Source organism: Sinocyclocheilus grahami, unplaced genomic scaffold, assembly GCF_001515645.1.
Source record: "Sinocyclocheilus grahami isolate Dianchi unplaced genomic scaffold, SAMN03320097.WGS_v1.1 scaffold513.1, whole genome shotgun sequence".
Taxonomy (NCBI): domain Eukaryota; kingdom Metazoa; phylum Chordata; class Actinopteri; order Cypriniformes; family Cyprinidae; genus Sinocyclocheilus; species Sinocyclocheilus grahami.
This window is the reverse complement of record NW_015505692.1, coordinates 124734-143984: the sequence shown is the minus strand read 5'-3', so window position 1 is coordinate 143984 and position 19251 is coordinate 124734. Positions and strand designations below refer to the sequence as shown.

Sequence of the window (19251 nt, the reverse complement as noted above, 5' to 3'; positions counted from 1 at the left end):
CACTATATTATATTTCTATTATATATTATACAGTATATTGCTATATCATTAGTAGGCTATACAATTTTTATACTGATCTAATGATATTTTTTAGCGCCTAACCCTGAAGGGCCTGTTCGCACCAAGAATGATAGCTACAGTGATAACTATAAAGTTTTAACAATCACTCTAACTCTAAGAACTCACGGGAACCAGATGAGTCCTCTGCTCAAGCTGACTTTGTTGCAGCTTAGAATTAAACTGCTGGTCTCGTCTGGCCAGAGGAGAACGGCACACTATCTCGACACACTATTTCCCTGTTTTATACTGTAAAACTGCTTTGACACAATCTGCATTGTAAAAAGCGCTATATAAATAATGGTGACTTGACTTAATTAAAGAGAATAGTGAATCCACACCACACCACAATGGTAACGATAAAGACACAGGGGGATGATTTCATTGGAAACACTTTCAAAACAAGCTAATGAATGATAAAAAAAACATTGACAGGATATAAAGCTGCAGAAAGTTTAGAATAAACAGAAAGCTTTTGTACATTGATGTGTATGCAAATATAGCTATCATTATAGTTATTGTTCTTGGCATGAATGGGCCTCAACTCTACCCCTCACAGAAAATATTTTGCAGTTTTACATTTTAATTAAAACTTTACTATTCTGTTTTCCTCATGGGGACTGTGGGATGGTATTATACAGTGTAGCTGACGTGAGGTTTTACAATCTTAATTGAGGTTACACACACACACACACACACACGTTCACACTGTCAGGGCTGCATGTGCAGTAAACAGTGTTTACATCACACCTGATATGGTTCAGTAGCATGATGAAAGCACAGGTACAGCACAGGACTCACCTTGTTCGCTGCTGTTGTCTCCGCTCTGTGACGCGTGTCCTCCGCTGGAGGGTCCCGGCGTGCCGGCCGAGTGTGTGGACGTGGCATCATCGTGATCTCTCCAGGACGCTGGGTTCTTGAGACGGCCAGTGCGGAACCATCCGTCCGTTTTCCCCATCCACAGCACAAAGAGAAAGAGAGGACTCGTGAATGAGCTGGACAGTAAACACAGACCAACAAACCCTTCACCATCCTAAAGATTTAGATGCACATCTAAACACCAAGTAAATGTTATTTGTATCGCACATTTCATGATACTCATTACATCAATGCAGCTTTACAGATCATCCGTTAATGTTTATAATATATTCATGCCTTGTCGTCACATTTAGACGAACTGTACGGTAATATGTGAACCTGGACCACAAAACCAGTCATAAGGGTCAATTTTTTTAAATTGAGATGCATAATAAATATAGCTGAATAAATAAGCTTTCCATTAATGTATGGTTTGATAGGATAGGACAATATTTTGGATGACTGCTATGATCCTCTCTCATTGACTTTCATTATATGGAAAAGAGCAACTTGGACATTCTGCATAACATGTTCTGTTGTGTTCCTCAGAAGAAAGAAAGTCACACAAATTTGGAATGACGCAAACTTTGCTGAATTCTAACACTCAAATTAAATGTCTGTGTTTTGAGCAGCAATTCATAATTTCCACTGTCACAAACAGCAAACACAGTATCTAATCTGACACACACACACACACAGCGGTGGGCCATTTGTCGTGTGTAAGAGGGCATCTCCTCCTCACCCTTCCTGAGGTTTCTCAGGGTCCGATCGGGCCGCGGGGGAAACAGGATTTGTACTGTACAGGAAGAGCTTTATCTGTGTTACACATAGACGAGCAAGAGGAGGAATTTCCTTTACCACTCTAGTGAGAAAAATACCTTACAATCCCACCTCACACACTCAGTGAGTCACCTGCATACACTGTGAAAAACTGTACCCTAAAAATTAGTCAAAATTATTATTTAACATCACCTATAGGCATAGAGCATAGGCTGTAAGCTCATTAGAGACAAAGCTCAAGTCTTAATCTGAGAGCAATCGAGTATGTGCAGCAACACACACACACACACACACACACACACACACACACACTCACACACACTCACACACACACACAAACACACACACACACAGACACACTCACACACAGAGACTTAAGTGTTCTTATGAGTCTCAGTGGTGTATGTCTGCTGTTAATGCTGTTAGTTCACTACACTACAACCGAGTCAATCCACTAACACTCAAAAAGCTCTACCACAGACACAACAGCTATTTTATTTAATATAAACTATAATTATAATAAATAATATTATTATAAATGATTTAGTATTATGCTAGTCCAGTCTTAGCATATGAAATAAGTGATAATGGTTACTCTCAATCTAGTTCTACCTACAATATCCTTCAATAAAGGCCTGTTCACACCAAGGATGTTAACTATAATGATAACTATAAAGCATTAATTATCCTTCCAATTCTATGAGAACAGGAAAGTCCACACCACAACTATAACGTTAACGATTATCGTTGGAAACACAATCAGAATGCTTTTTTTCCCCCAGCAGCCAATCAGAATCCATCTGAATTTAAATAAACTGAGCATTTAAAGCGGCAGACGACAAAACTACAGTGATCGTTAAAACAGAAATATATTGTTCGTTAGTGTGGACACTAACATAATCGTCGTAATAGTTGTAGTTATTGTTCTTGGTGTGAAGCAGCATCACAAACAATCTGTGCTGCTCAAACTGTTCAGATCAGACTCTTGGAAATACACTTGAGCTGCTGGAATTCATCAGAAGTATGTTTTCATATTACATCAAACTATTTTATTCCAAAAGATCACAGAGGGTATATGATTTATGCCATGTTTAATAACATTTCCCAAACTGTGTGTGGATTGGGCCATATTTATCTGTTGTTCATGTAATTGTTTCGTATGACCGCAGCGAAAATGACGTAGGCTCCGTCAGAACATTCACAGCACGTCTTTAGAGAAGAGTGGAAGGAAAAACAGCCGTCTCGAGCTTGTGTTGTTCCAAGCCATGAAAATGACTGGGTTCTGTTTCCCGTAGCCGAGACGCCCACCGCCGCAAGACAGGCCTAAAAACACACACGCGCTCCTGTAGCTCCACTCGAACATAGCCGCAGGTCCGTAAGTGCTGACGGCTACATGTTTCCCTGCGAGCTTCCCAGAGTTCTGCAGCTGATATCCAGTTTCCTCACGCCACTCGGCAGCAAAAAAGCAACAGCCCTTTCCCCACTTATGAATAATGCAGCCGCCCCTCTCTCTCTCTCAGGCCTCACATCACAACAAAACAGTTGTCAGGGCTCCCAAGAGTCCATTAAAGTTCAAACAAGCTGTAAAGAAAGCGAGTGAGAGACATCGTGTGACCCAAACGGCTGAGAGAGCCTCCACCCCACCCAGGAAAGAAAGCAGCGAGCATGTGACTATTCCCCATCGCTGCGGATAATTAGGAGTCAAACGCAGCCACTGCGTGCTCTGCTCTAATTGTGTTAAAGAGCGCCGTTACCAGGCCGCAAACACAGCGATACACACAATAGAGCAGATACAGAATAAGATAGAGGGTCGCCGTGTCTCCGGGGGCCGCCTTTCACCGGGCGCACAGGGTCACGGACTCAACGCTGATAATGCAAGATGTAATTAATATAAAAGCCGGAGACAATGGCTGGAAGGACCCGCACCTGGCCTGTCCGTCAGAGAGCTCGCTCAACTTTCATTCACAGTCATCACTAGCAGTGCTGGGGAAAGTTACTTTTAAAAGTAATGCATTACAATATTGCGTTACTTCCTAAAAAGTAACTAATTACGTTACTTAGTTACTTTTTATTGAAAGTAATGCGTTACGATACTTTTGCGTTACTTTTTAAATCTGGGCTGGGCTTGCTTGTTTGCTTTTAATATAAAAAGTTCTATTTTTGGCAAATATAAAAGCCTTTCGCACCAAAAGCCTAATGCTGAAGGAAAAGTAGATTCACGTCTGTACAGTAGAACACTGAAGAAGAAAGTTCAACACTCTTCAGCAATAAAAAAGGAAGAAGAAATGTTAGTTTATCTTGTGTAATTGTTGCTTATTAGTATGATCACTGAAGGTCAGCAGCAAATTGGTTAATAAAAGGGGATTAAATACATAAAGGATATTTGTATTATTTAACATATTTAATAATTGCAGCTTTGAGTCATATTCTGAGTTGCGTTTAACTGTTTTTATTAATTTTGAGGAAAACTAAATCAGATTTTTTTTTTTGTGAGTGAGTGAGTGAGATGAATTAATGCATGTTCACATTTATTCTAGAACTAAAGTAGCATCTTACTCCCGATTTCTCTCAACATGGGGACAGTAGAGCTTTCAATCAATAAATGGGAATCAATAAATAAACAATAATTTTCAATCTCCAATCAATAAACGTTACTTATTTGAAAAAGTAGCTCAGATATGTTCTTGTAAATTAAAATGTAATGCGTTACTTTACTAGTTACTTGAAAAAAGTAATCTGATTACGTAACTCGCGTTACTTGTAATGTGCTACCCCAACACTGGTCACTAGATACCACACACTTACAGAAAAATGTACGTCAGATTGGGAATGGCTTGCGAACACGTAAAAATAACCCATGCGAAACACAAGCGAGCGTCAGATCCACACACAGCTCTGCTGCATTTAACATGTAATTACACAAGCGCTCCAAAAACATGTTAAAGGGACGGTCTGAAGCATCTCAAAATGACTATTCAGAGCGAAACTACCAATTATCTGACAAGAATGAGAAAGCAGCCTTCGCTGAGCTCGAGTAATTGACAGCCAAGCATTTTAAGAGACGTGACTGAATGTTTTCAATGCTCTTCTATTTGACACAGAATAGCAAAAAACACACCTCACTTGAAAACACTTGAAACACGCTGAAAAAAAAGGTTAACATCTCCATATCCACCTACATATATCAATTTACACCAACAATATACATTTTTATGGGTTGAAATAGTTAACAATTGCAGGTTACCAATTTATACTTCTGCATGTAATAAGTTCCTGTTCTGAAATCCATATGTTTATTAAACTGGAAAACCAATCCAAATCACTGTGAAGAGAATAAACCCCAAACACACACTTGCGTCTGAAGCACAGCAACAAGTGAGTGTGTGTCCAGACGAGAGCAGTCACACCCAGATCACACACACCAGATCAGTGCTGACGATCTGTAGGAATGAACTAGATGACCTGTGAGCTGTGCTCGGGCAAACAGGCTATCACGACAAATCACCACTTAAAAAAATTAATAAATAAAATAAAAACTTTTAAAAAAGAAAACTGGTCTCTAAGCTTATTGCATGCGAATGGCCATAGTATATTTGAGAGAGATCACTACAGCATACTCACAGAAGATAATTCCCGTTCACACTCACACTCACACACAGACACAGACACAGACACAGACACACACACACACAAAATATTAATATAATTATCTAATAGTTACAGTTATAGTTCTTGGTGTGAAGCAGCATCAATGTGTGCTGAAACGTGCTGCTCAAACTGTTCAGATCAGACTCAGGTAACCAGGGCTTGAGCTGCTGGGATTCATCAGAAAAATCTGCAGTATGTTTTCATATTACATCAAACTATTTTATTCCAAAAGATCACGGAGATTATGATTTATGCCATTTTCAATACTATTTCCCAAACTGTGTGTGGATTCAATCATAACACTGTAGCTGCAGTGTTCATCTGGGATGAATATCAGCTGTTGTTCAAGTAATTGTTTCGTAGGGCCGCAGCGAAAATGACGTTGGCCCTGTCGGAACATTTACAGCACGTCTTTAGAGAAGAGTGGCGTGAAAAACAGCCGCCTGTGTAATGCAGTTCAGCTGAAGCTTCATACACTAAGAACGAGCTCGAGCACGGCTTATTCCGAGTTCTGTTTCCTGTAGCCGAGACGCCCACTGCCTACAAACACCATGTGCTCCCTGTAGTTCCACTCGAACACGGCCTTCGATCTTCACCCGCTGACGGCTACACATTTCCCTGCGAGCTTCCCCGAGTTCTGCAGCTGATATCCAGTTTCCTCATGCCACTCGGCAGCAAAAAAGCAACAGCCCTTTCTCCACTTATGAATAATGCAGCCGCCCCTCTCTCTCTCTCAGGCCTCACATCACAACAAAACAGTTGTCAGGGCTCCCAAGAGTCCATTAAAGTGCTGTAAAGCTGTAAAGAAAGCGAGTGAGAGACATCGTGTGACCCAAACGGCTGAGAGAGCCTCCACCCCACCCAGGAAGCGAGCATGTTAATTGTGTTAAAGAGCGCCGTTACCAGGCCGCAAACACAGCGATACACACAATAGAGCAGATACAGAATAAGATAGAGGGTCGCCGTGTCTCCGGGGGCCGCCTTTCACCGGGCGCACAGGGTCACGGACTCAACGCTGATAATGCAAGATGTAATTAATATAAAAGCCGGAGACAATGGCTGGAAGGACCCGCACCTGGCCTGTCCGTCAGAGAGCTCGCTCAACTTTCATTCACAGTCATCACTAGCAGTGCTGGGGAAAGTTACTTTTAAAAGTAATGCATTACAATATTGCGTTACTTCCTAAAAAGTAACTAATTACGTTACTTAGTTACTTTTTATTGAAAGTAATGCGTTACGATACTTTTGCGTTACTTTTTAAATCTGGGCTGGGCTTGCTTGTTTGCTTTTAATATAAAAAGTTCTATTTTTGGCAAATATAAAAGCCTTTCGCACCAAAAGCCTAATGCTGAAGGAAAAGTAGATTCACGTCTGTACAGTAGAACACTGAAGAAGAAAGTTCAACACTCTTCAGCAATAAAAAAGGAAGAAGAAATGTTAGTTTATCTTGTGTAATTGTTGCTTATTAGTATGATCACTGAAGGTCAGCAGCAAATTGGTTAATAAAAGGGGATTAAATACATAAAGGATATTTGTATTATTTAACATATTTAATAATTGCAGCTTTGAGTCATATTCTGAGTTGCGTTTAACTGTTTTTATTAATTTTGAGGAAAACTAAATCAGATTTTTTTTTTTGTGAGTGAGTGAGTGAGATGAATTAATGCATGTTCACATTTATTCTAGAACTAAAGTAGCATCTTACTCCCGATTTCTCTCAACATGGGGACAGTAGAGCTTTCAATCAATAAATGGGAATCAATAAATAAACAATAATTTTCAATCTCCAATCAATAAACGTTACTTATTTGAAAAAGTAGCTCAGATATGTTCTTGTAAATTAAAATGTAATGCGTTACTTTACTAGTTACTTGAAAAAAGTAATCTGATTACGTAACTCGCGTTACTTGTAATGTGCTACCCCAACACTGGTCACTAGATACCACACACTTACAGAAAAATGTACGTCAGATTGGGAATGGCTTGCGAACACGTAAAAATAACCCATGCGAAACACAAGCGAGCGTCAGATCCACACACAGCTCTGCTGCATTTAACATGTAATTACACAAGCGCTCCAAAAACATGTTAAAGGGACGGTCTGAAGCATCTCAAAATGACTATTCAGAGCGAAACTACCAATTATCTGACAAGAATGAGAAAGCAGCCTTCGCTGAGCTCGAGTAATTGACAGCCAAGCATTTTAAGAGACGTGACTGAATGTTTTCAATGCTCTTCTATTTGACACAGAATAGCAAAAAACACACCTCACTTGAAAACACTTGAAACACGCTGAAAAAAAAGGTTAACATCTCCATATCCACCTACATATATCAATTTACACCAACAATATACATTTTTATGGGTTGAAATAGTTAACAATTGCAGGTTACCAATTTATACTTCTGCATGTAATAAGTTCCTGTTCTGAAATCCATATGTTTATTAAACTGGAAAACCAATCCAAATCACTGTGAAGAGAATAAACCCCAAACACACACTTGCGTCTGAAGCACAGCAACAAGTGAGTGTGTGTCCAGACGAGAGCAGTCACACCCAGATCACACACACCAGATCAGTGCTGACGATCTGTAGGAATGAACTAGATGACCTGTGAGCTGTGCTCGGGCAAACAGGCTATCACGACAAATCACCACTTAAAAAAATTAATAAATAAAATAAAAACTTTTAAAAAAGAAAACTGGTCTCTAAGCTTATTGCATGCGAATGGCCATAGTATATTTGAGAGAGATCACTACAGCATACTCACAGAAGATAATTCCCGTTAAAAAACGACTTATATATTTCTTTATGTGACTTGTATTACTTGAATATTATCAACATAAAAACTACTGACAGCCACAAACAATTAGGAGAAATGTGGGTGCCAAAGGCACACGTCACAATATTTCATAACGTCACAGCCAAATCAAAATGTTAACACTGAGACAATGTCAAAAACACTGTCAACATATTATAAGCTGCACCTATTTAATTTAATTTGCAACAGAATTTACACAAACAAATGTCAAATCAAATTGAAACTAGTATCTTATTAACTGGTTATTAACAGATTATTCACTAGACAAATCCAACAGAGAAGCCAGATGTCACCTCAATTATTGAGCAAATCTCTATTGTACAGTTGTGTTGAATAACATGGATACTTTGATTTAATTTCTAATCGTATTTTTTAATAACTGCAGGATTAACGTTTTTGAGAGGCTGGACAGTAACAGGAGGCAAATCAAAAATATAATGGCATCCTGACAAAGGCCTTGTAAACTCTGACAGCACTATAAACCACACTCAAAGACAACGTAGCATTCAATAGTAAATAAAAGTGCCTATATTCACAGCATACAGCAGGTAGAGAGAGAGAGAGAGAGAGAGAGAGAGAGAGAGCAAGGCATGTCCTTCATCCCCAGCAAAGCAACTTTCACCAAATTATGTAGCCCCAGGCGAAATATATTAAAAATGCATATCAAAGCAGAAAAAAATGGATGAGATAGGTACAACCTAAATACATTTGCATATCCAACTATCAAACTGCTGTCCTCAAACATAGAAAAAAGGTAGAAACGCCATATAATAAATTGCAAGATCCAAATGAAATGAACAAATCTGTGGTTTAATCGGAGCAGTCGTCTGCTTTGTGTTTTGTGCTGAGCTGAACATCAGGCCAGTGTGGTGCTTATGAAGTTGTGCGCTTTTCAGTATGTGGAGCAGCATCAGGCCTGCAATCATTTATTCTCATTAACAAACACAGCCGCAGATGCACACTATGCAAATGTGACGTTTGGACTATGATATTGTGCCATGCAAGGTCTTTGCATAATCTAGAGAAACATGCGAGTATGTCAGTGGGGTACGGTTGAGGCGCAGTGTATCTACTGTACCCAGACAGGTGTCCTATTGCGTCACATGCTATTTAGCTGTACAATGTTATGATAATAGGTTAAAAGTCACATTTACACACATGCTACGCAAATTATGCTTAAAAATTATATTTGTGATATTTCAACTGTCTATTATTAACGGACATATTTTCTAACATGAATGTTAAAATGATAATATAGCATTTTTTTAAATATACAAGCTGGTAAAGTGGGTACAGTTGATACACCCTTTATATCCTATGTATGCAGTAACAGTTCAATCAGAAAATAAAATGCATGTTCAGAGGCTGTGTGTGTGTTCTGGTATTAGCTACGTTACAAGTATAATACCAGTAAACTCTAACCTTATGGGAAAATTTAGTTAGGTCCTATAAAAACCACTACGCTTATATATAATAGCTATAATGTCCCTATAATGTGTGTGTGTGTGTGTGTGTGAGTGTGTGTGTGTGAGTGTGTGTGAGTGTGTGTGTGTTAGGCGGGTGGACTTTATTTTTGTTTCTGTTTTTGTTGTTTTCCATGACTATTTCCACGGTTATTTTTACTGTTATGTTTACATTTGTACTGTCTGCCATATCTTTTCTAGTGTTAAATATTTTGTTCCTATTTTGTTTGACTGAATCTGAATTAAATAAAGCGAATAAATAAATCTGAATTTTAAAAAATGCACAACTGTAATTTATTACATTTGCAATAAATGGTTAGCCAGCTTTAGAGCGTTAAGAATGGGTGTCTCAGCTGTACCTTATATGGGTACAGTTCAGACAAAAATGCGCCTTGTGTTTATGAGCTAATTGTGGAAAATATAAACTACTTACGGCTATTATTAGTTTATGATATTTTAGTACATAAGCTAAATAAATATCATGTGAAAAATCATTTCGGCATCTAGTGTTTGTGTAGTGTCTCTACTGTACTCAGTCTACGCCAAACTAATGCTCAGACATATTTAGATATTTATACAAAAAAAAAAAAAAATCCTTCGCCAGCTATTAAAGCTCACAGTGTAGCCTACAATCAGCTGCAAAATCATCCTATCAGACAAACATTAGCAGCGTTAATCGTGTAAGGTAATGGCGATGCAACATGCACAAGATACCAGCAGCTTTTAAACGATAACCCCAGAGAAACCGCGTAAAGGGACCCGAATCCACAGAATGCTCAACGCAATGTGTCCAGATGTCCAGTCTAAAGATGAGCCGAACTGACATTTCTCATGTTGTCAGTCTTATCAAACTGAGCTAACCCAACAGCAATCAGCAGAGAAACAGCGTGGCTTACAAACACATATTTGACACTACGAGTGAGTTGTTAAGTATACAGAAATGTGTTTGAATGTTTCCCGGTTTTTAATCAATCAATTCGGTCGATTCACTCTAATGCAGTATAGTTAGAGATTACAAACACATATTTGACACTACGAGTGAGTTGTTAAGTATACAGAAATGTGTTTGAATGTTTCCCGGTTTTTAATCAATCAAAGTCGATTCACTCTAATGCAGTATAGTTAGAGCTGGACCCCAGAAGCCTCAGATCATATATAGCGCTCCTCGACTCGATATCAACTACACGACGCGGAAAACTTTCTTCTCCCCAACATTTCATTTACAACACGTTTAAACACAGCCGCTGTCATTTAGATGCAAAAGCTTCGGAGTCACTATAATGGAGCGTCGGGCCTGTAACCCGGACTCAAACCACAGCAACAATCAATAACAGACAATTAAACACATTAACAACAACAACATCATCATCCAAGCAAACTATAGAGAAGCACATTATAAACTTGACTCTGCAATACTTTAAACAACATAGTGTGCATGCTCGGCATAGCCTATAAAGTAGGTTATAACGCCATCAACATATCCGTCTCAATTATTAATATGTTTTAAAGCAGTCTTGTGCAACGCGCGATTGCAACATCACACGATACAGACATAATCAAATACAAAAACACAAAATAGCAGCTCTACATCAACTACCAGCACTAAATGAAAATATATCGGGTATATATATCCATGCACCGTGTTTGCTCACAAGCCACAAGTTCAGAAAAATCGCATGCAACTTTCAGCCAAGAATTAAGAACATCATATCTTATATATTATAAGGATCCATTTGGATCATTCACGTTACTATTTTAGGGTATGCCTGCTACATTTAATATCCAGCGCAGACAGAAACAATGAAACCATCCGGTTACTTACATGATCGGCTAAGTTAGTTGAAGATCCCGAGATGTCCTCGTGGTCTGATTTTGAGTTGCCATCCCGGTCATCGATCACTAAATCTATGGGCATTTTCCCCTTCAAGCAGCTGATGTACCGATGGCAGAAATTGTCGCAGAGCTCGTGCACCTTCGAGCAGAGAAGAGAAAGGCTCTGTCAGCAGCCGCTCCAGACAGAAGCGCAGTTAAAGAGAAACTGTAGCAATGCTTATTATTCTCTACAGACACATGCAACAAGTTCATCGACAGAATAAACGCTATGTAGAGACGAACATCACCAGTACAAACTAGAAGTTAATTTATAAACTGTGAAATAAATAAGAATTTTTCTATGTCAAAAACGTGGAAATAAATTAAATGGCATGGTTTTAATATCAAATTATGTTCGGAGTAATTTTGTCAGAGAACATGTATGTATTTTTTTTATTACACCAAGTAATGCAAAATCTGAATTATTCATAAAAAATATAAAATAAAATAATAAATTCCCAAATTGGTGACGGAGAAGTAAATCCATCCAAATTATTTCTGAAATTAAATCAATACAAATCCATAAAAGATTACCTTTTCTAACTCCAAAAGATGAAACCGTAATACTTGTATGGCTTGTATCATCTGTAGAGACAAACGGACGTCGTTAGCTGTGTGCCTTCATTTAGCTGTTTAATTTTAATATTCGTTGCATTGAAAAAAACATCCTATTCCAACTGAAAAAAAAACGTAATTAAAAAATAAGAAATAATTCAATAATGTGTTTGATAAATAAAAAGCTATTATTTTTGATATGTAAAAATTGCAGGTGGAATGATTGGCCTGTGAGAAGTGTTAAAGGGGTTGCTGGTGATATCAGCCCAATAATGAGACTTATTTCACACTGCACCGCTGCGCGCGGCTCTCCAAACAGCCCCGTCACACTTCACATCCCCTCCTGTTCACTTCACTATCTCCACATCCATGCAGAAAACTAAACAAGTCTCGAAATAACGAGTCAGACTCGTTTCACAGAAGTAAAGTGTGCGGCTATTCCGAAGACAATCAGTGCTGAAGTGTGATCTTACCAAATTATCCAGTTCTGGATTTGAAGAAAATAAAGGTTTTTCGGCGCGGATCTAAAACACAGCAGAAAGAGAGTTAATAGCAATCGATGAAGACATGTGCAGCAATTCAGTCGTTAATTACATTTTTTTAAAAAGCATTAAAATTGCAATCGTCGCTAATCTGGTAGAACAACAGTCGCTTAATGTACGACATCCAAGTGCATTCGTGCAAATATAATTAGCGGTCTTAAATGAAAAAGGATCGGCTATTTTTGTCTTTGTTTTAATGCTTTAAATGCGTCTGGTGTGAGATGCGCGGCTCGTGAGGGACCTGTTTGGCGAAGACAGCGATGTCCTCGTTGAAGGAGTCTGAGGAGCACACGTCTCCTCCAGCAACCCCGGGCTCTCGGGGAGTGCATGTGGCCAGCTCACACTTCTCGAAGACCAGAGCCAGCAGAGGAAACAGAGGATGCCTGCAGAGACAACCGCGACACGCTAAACTTCAGATCAACTGACGAATAAAACGAGCCCCGAAACAAAGCAGGAATTGCGAATAGCCTACAACAGTTGAGAAATGACTAAGAAATCAAATGCATTTTACACTCGACGAGATTCGGGTTTCGTGACTTTGTTTTGGGCTGCAGTGATTTGGAACTTAAATGGAATTAAAGCAGCAATCTCCCGTTTCTCTTGAAATTGTTTTAAGCGTGAGGCTGAAGTTTGCACGCCAATTTGCCAAGCAAATAAATATAAGTAAAAACAAATTGCAATGCGTGTACAAAACGCCATAAAAAAAAAAAAAAAATACAAAATACTAACACCAACTACTTAGTTTTCAAAGGAAGAAAAAATACTATTCGGGGAAAGAGAAGCCCGACTAAAGGAGTTCACGCATCCGATATTAATATGAAACTCACCCGTAAATCTGATCTTTATCCCTCTTTAACACGTCGTTGACAGCTGAGCCCATGCCGGTGGGCATGACATTGGGATGGGGGGCATGTGTGCCGTAGTGCTGGCTGGCGTGGAGCGGCGGTCCGTGGTTCAGATGATGGACCTGCGGCAGCGGCCGAGGCGCGTGAGGATCCCCGTACATACCGACCGCGTCCATGCCGCCGTAATGAGCCAACTCATCGTACTGCAAGAGAAGCAGAGAGTCAGCACAAAGAGCACAAAAACAAAAGGCAAGCGTGAGGGGAAAGAGAAGAAAAAGTCTCGCGCGGAGCTAAAGTTTGCTGCGTATTTGCGCGTAATTACCAAAAACATGGTCAAGTTGCGCTTCCCGAAGCGAGCAAAGCGTCGCGCGGCGAGTATTCCCGAGCAAGTGCGTCAGACTGACGGAGAGGCCTGTGACAGATAGTGTATAGTGGAGGTGAGTGCTGGAGATTTTAAACCTACCCTTTGCGCCATCAGCCTGCGCTCCAATAAACCTCTGGATCTGTGTCGTAGATTGAATTTCCCAGTCCGCTCACAAACTCACGCGCCGCGAAAGATCCCCCTTTTCAAGCAACTTGCCGAATTCTCCTATTCTCCAGAACTAGGGCTGAGAAGGAGCGCAGGCATCAGGAAGAGTTGTGCAATTCTTCTTCTTTTCCTCTTTGCCCCCCAGAAAAGAAAAGAAAAAAAGTCGAGCACCAAACTGAAGGTTACAGCCGGCCCATCAACAACCTGCGTGTAACTAAACTGTCGCGTCGCATGGCTTTTTGCCACTCCAGCTGTCAATCAAAGCCGGAGGTTGTCACGGTAATGAATGAATGATGGCTGGAGATGATGTTCAAGAGAGGAGGAATCTTTTTAGCCCCGTTTTCATCCCACAAGTCCCTGTCTCCTTTATGCCTCCGGTCCGCTTTCTTGTTTTATGACTACAGTAAACAGGGAAAGAGGAGAGTTTGTGGAGAGCGCGGTCTGAGATGAGTGAGTGTCAGTGAGTGCTGGCAGCTCGGCCGCTCGCTCGCTTATAGAACGCAGAGAGTTGAGCCGCGCGCATCGGCGGGAGAATGAAATGACGGAAGCCGGAAGTGGCGCTGAGCACAGCCAGTCCTGCGCGAGCTCCACGCCAAAGCCTGCGCGCGAGGCGAGCGTCCAGTGCGCGAGGGGGGAGCCTCCGCAGATCCCACTCACATGCGCTGAGAACTCAGAGGCGTCGCGGCGCGTCGGGCACGCGTCCAAACCTTAAAACAGCGCTATATTATATTAAAGTCATTTCAGCCCGACTTTGCTTAATGCATAACTGAGCGATGCGATGCAACCGATATCGAGAGTCACATCCCCCTTTCTTTCTTGTGCGGAGGTTGAGAAAAGACGGGCCCCTTTTAAAATAAAGTAAACTTTTCCACACGCGAGAAGAAAAAGAAAAAAAAAAGCGAGTTTTATGTTTGGAAACTGTCTTGAAAAAAGCTTGAAATGTGAGCCGTGCATCGCGTCGCTCAATTATCCAAGAGCCCCGAGATCATCAATCATTAGGAAGGCCTGAGGTTTCAGAGGAGGAGCAATGATATTGATTGTGCTACAGATGGCCCCTAATACCACAAACAGACCCTTAAAATACTACTCCTCATCAATGATCATATAGCCTGCACCGCGGCACATGTGACATCAGCGTCCCATCGATCGCTTTTTACATAAATGTCTGCATTTAGAGCGCCCTGACTTGTTTAGTTGTCGAAATTAAGCATGCACGGGTAAGTGGAGCCGACCTCGTGCGGGATCTCAGCAAGCGAGCTCAATAAAGTGCTCCGCGGACGCACGGACCGAGTTCTAATGAAGCAAGCAATTAACACGGATTTCATAAATGCAACAACCGCTCTGTTTATGAGAGAGGGAGGGAAGACCACGCGCGAGGAGAGAGCAGAAGTGAAGCGCTGCAGTGGACACAGAGCGCGCGCTGTCTGACCACTGCTTCATCGCGAGGAGGAAGAAGAGGAGCTGTTCTGTAGAGACGCGGTAAGTCCATCGCATCCGAACAGAGCCGGCGCAGGACCACCACAGACACTTAAAACACAAGACTTGATTTCATCCGGAGCAGCTACAGCTTCACAAATAATGCGTATAGGAAATAGGCTACAATCAATTAATACCTCAAGAAAAATGCTCTGTTTCGGTCGATTAAATTAAATGTTTTATGACGCGACGTTAGAGGAACCTATGATGCGCATTGGTTTACTTTTCAAAGTGTTGATCCACTGCATCAGCGAATAATCCCAGCGGTCTCACTGCACACACACTGCACACACACTGCACACACACTGAAAAACACGCCTTCGGTTTCAAAGGTGATTGAAACGCCATGACCGCTTCCTCTTTTTTAAAAGATGCATAAAATAAAATATGTCTTTTTAGAAAAAGAACCTACCGAGCGAATAAACTCATGCGACGATTCTTAAAAAAGAAAAGAAAAGCTGCAGTCTGTGGTGGACGGGGCCCGCGGCTCGAGGAGCCGGTAAAGTGTCCTCTGCTGGTGTCAGATTGAGGTCATCTTCGGGTTACAGCTCGCGATGTCTGTCCAGCTGCGGCTCACAATACAGTTCAACGCGACACTTTTACATAACCTCTCACGATTTTAAACTCATCTCCTTTCAAGATTTTTGTGGGGGGAAAAATAAAATAAACATAAAAATATAATCAAAATATAACCCATCAGTCCGAGTCATATCTATAGTTTTGTGAAATAACTTTATGTAATCAGATTGATCTCTGTCTAAATGTGTGTGTCCTCAACGCGAGTCTGCAGCTCTATAGCGACACCTGCCGGATCAACCATGCGCCTCACTGCATCCACTGTAAACTCTAACTAAATTAAAATAAAGAAACACTAACACAGAAGTAAACGAAATTTGTTTTGAATAAATGATATTTATTTGAACAAAGCTTGCCATGGGCCGATTGCGAAGAGCGAAAGAAACAGACTACCAAGAGTTTGCGCATAGCCATTTTTATATGCATGTTTTATTCGTTTTTGTTTCGTAAGTTATGATGTTTAAAGTGTCTTTTGTTGTTGTTGAGTGCGTCACACTATCTTCTACAATTACGCGATAGTTTTTCACTCGCCAGTTTTCCCTCGGGTTAAATCCATAAATATTAAATGTAAAATATACATATATATATTTTCATCACGGATAGGTGAACGAAATCTATAATTATTTTCTTTAAAATAAATGCATTAAAATGTATCACACAAATGCAAAATGAGTACGGACCATTTACGCGTTGTTATTATTGCTATTAATAACCCTTTATTATCCATATTTGGCAGTGCAGATATATCTGATGATATCGATGCTCAAAAAAATGGGGGAAAACAATATATAATCCTTACAATGCTAAATAAAATAGTAGCATATATTGGTCGAATACAATAGCAATAATAAACGAACAAGCATTAACAATAAATAAAGGTGACACTTTATTTTAAGATGTCCTTGTTACACGTTACATGATGCTATTATAATAACAATAAATTATGCATAAACACGCAAGGTTATTCCTAACCCTAACCATACAGTAAGTGCATGCAGTTAATTCATATCGCTCAGTACTTAAATGTATAATTACACTGTAACAAGGACACCTTAAAATAAAGTGTCACCTTTATTAATAAACAATATATAAATAAAGCTAATTGCAGCGCTTGTAAAATATCTACTTTGACATGTATCTTGAAATAGGCCTATATATGTCAAAAGCTTTCAGTGTCCACGAGAAGAACATTTAAAAGAAAAGAAATGCTCGATTATTAATGATCTTGGGATAATAGGCTAATGTGTTATTTGCGTCGCTCGTCTCGTGTGCGTTAAACTTTACATTAAATTCACGCAACACCTTTCATTTACACTCCTATCCCGCAACAAGAAGAAAGCCACTGTGGCTCATATTATAACAATCTTCTCTGATTAGATCAGATGTGCTTTTTCCGTTCCTTTCCTTTTTTTCCTTTCTTTTGTGGGCATTGCTTTATTATTATTATTATATACAGGCTAATATGCGGCGAGAATTGCAATAATATGTGTGTTCATGCAAAAAGGCCTACATTTAAAGTAGGAATCAGCCAAGAGTTATTTTCATTTTAGAGAAGAAAAAAAAAATGATTAGACCCATTTTGTTTATGTTTTGGAGAGATGCGGTTAGCGGCTCAAGGGCTTAACGTCTTGCACGCAGATGAGAGTTTTAGTGACTGCGTGTCAAAACACTCATGAAACACACGCCACGCCCACTGACGTCACTGACAACTCATTAGCGCTAATCATTTGCTTCTAAACTAGAGGACAACATTATATCGTTAATGGCTTCTTGGTAATTCGTTACTGTGCAGGTATTCCAGATATACCGTGTGTTCATGCACACAGCTTTCCACAGGTTCACTCGTTACGCAGCTCCAGGAATCACGGGCCCCCTCAGGACTCCTGCTTTCCCAATATTTAAACAAATACCCGACATGTTAGGAAGAATTGTTTTCCATCTCCACTGTTCAAATTAAAGGTGTAAAATCCACATAGCTGCTCGCGATGTGTTCAAATAAATGGCGTTGCCTTCTTTGTTGTTGTTTTGTTTTTCTAACATCTTCCCATTTGACTGCATCTCCCTTGGTTCTGGGAGAGTTTACATGATCAAGCAGGGGAGCCAGGTAATTACCGCGCACTGTCAAACACAGGGGCCCTGATTCAAATGCAGAGTGAAGTATCAAAGAGGCCCCAGATGCACAGGAGACGCTGGCGAGACGCCTGCCACCGGGACCCCGCGAGGATGCGACGGCGCCACAGCACAGCCCTGCACGGGAACGCTTGCCCTCCGGTCCCACAACAGCACAACTACTCCCGCTCTGCAATGCGACCAGAAAATCGATTTACAGTCGGGGTAAAAATGCCAGTTTTAGAGGAACATTAATTATAATACTGTTTACACCGAAAAGGTGCAGTTGCTACCTTAAAATGCTATTTCTGCCTTACTGAACAACACCACTAGTTTTGTTGGAATACATTCGTGTATTTAATTATGGTTCATTATAATTTTCAGGTAAGATTTATTAAGATGCTATCGAATCATATAAACGTACAGGTGATGACGTCTTTACGCTCTTATTACAGCTACAGCTGCTGGATTATTCAAATGCGTATCAATAGCACGATTTTTTTGGTTGTATTTTACATGCTATTTATGCAGAAACCGTCTTTATAATATGCATGTGATTGACGTGCATATAATACGCATTTTTTGTGCGCATATGATACGCACTTTGTTGGCGTGCATATAATACGCAGCTACCACGCACCCCTAAACCTACCAAATGCGTATCATATGCACGCCAAAGTCGTAAAAATAGTATGCCAAATAAAAACAGAAAATCGTGCCAAACGCACATTCATGAGATCGGGTTATGATGTGACATTCCACCAAAAATAAATGCTTGTAAATGTTATTGCATATATTTTCCTCAAATGCATAATAGGATAATATCACTCAGCTGCATCTCAAGGAACTGCAGTTTATTTAGTCCAAATTAAATGATGAGGCAAAAATGCAATGTCCCAGTTGCTGTGCAAAACTGTTGGAATCTAAATCCAGTCTGGAGGGACGTTTGAGTGTTTAACATTATAAACATGCCCCTCTCCTCCAGCTCCGAGGGATACTTTACATGTAAATATTCACACAGCCAAAGAGCAGCCCATGAATTATTGAGCGCTGCAAAGAAGTAAAATGTCTCTGTGTTCAAGCTCAAGAATGAACAGAAGAGAGATAATTATCAGAAAGA

The 19251-nt window shown here is 40.1% G+C and overlaps 1 protein-coding gene across 2 annotated transcripts; it reads right to left on the bottom strand.

The window, feature by feature from the left end:
• Window positions 1–790: 790 nt before the first annotated feature.
• Window positions 791–14702, bottom strand: meis2a (Meis homeobox 2a). 2 transcript variants are annotated; one of them, XM_016237397.1, is made up of 7 exons: window positions 13905–14702; window positions 13424–13644; window positions 12838–12979; window positions 12528–12578; window positions 12034–12084; window positions 11450–11599; window positions 791–1015 (listed from the first exon to the last, which is right to left on the bottom strand). In XM_016237397.1, exons 1-7 carry the CDS (start codon window positions 13914–13916, stop codon window positions 818–820), a joined length of 825 nt encoding a protein of 274 aa, XP_016092883.1. In that variant the 5' UTR covers window positions 13917–14702; the 3' UTR covers window positions 791–817. The 2 variants fall into 2 exon arrangements, with proteins under 2 accessions (XP_016092883.1, XP_016092884.1); XM_016237398.1 differs by having other exon boundaries at window positions 791–973; window positions 13905–14698.
• Window positions 14703–19251: the final 4549 nt, after the last annotated feature.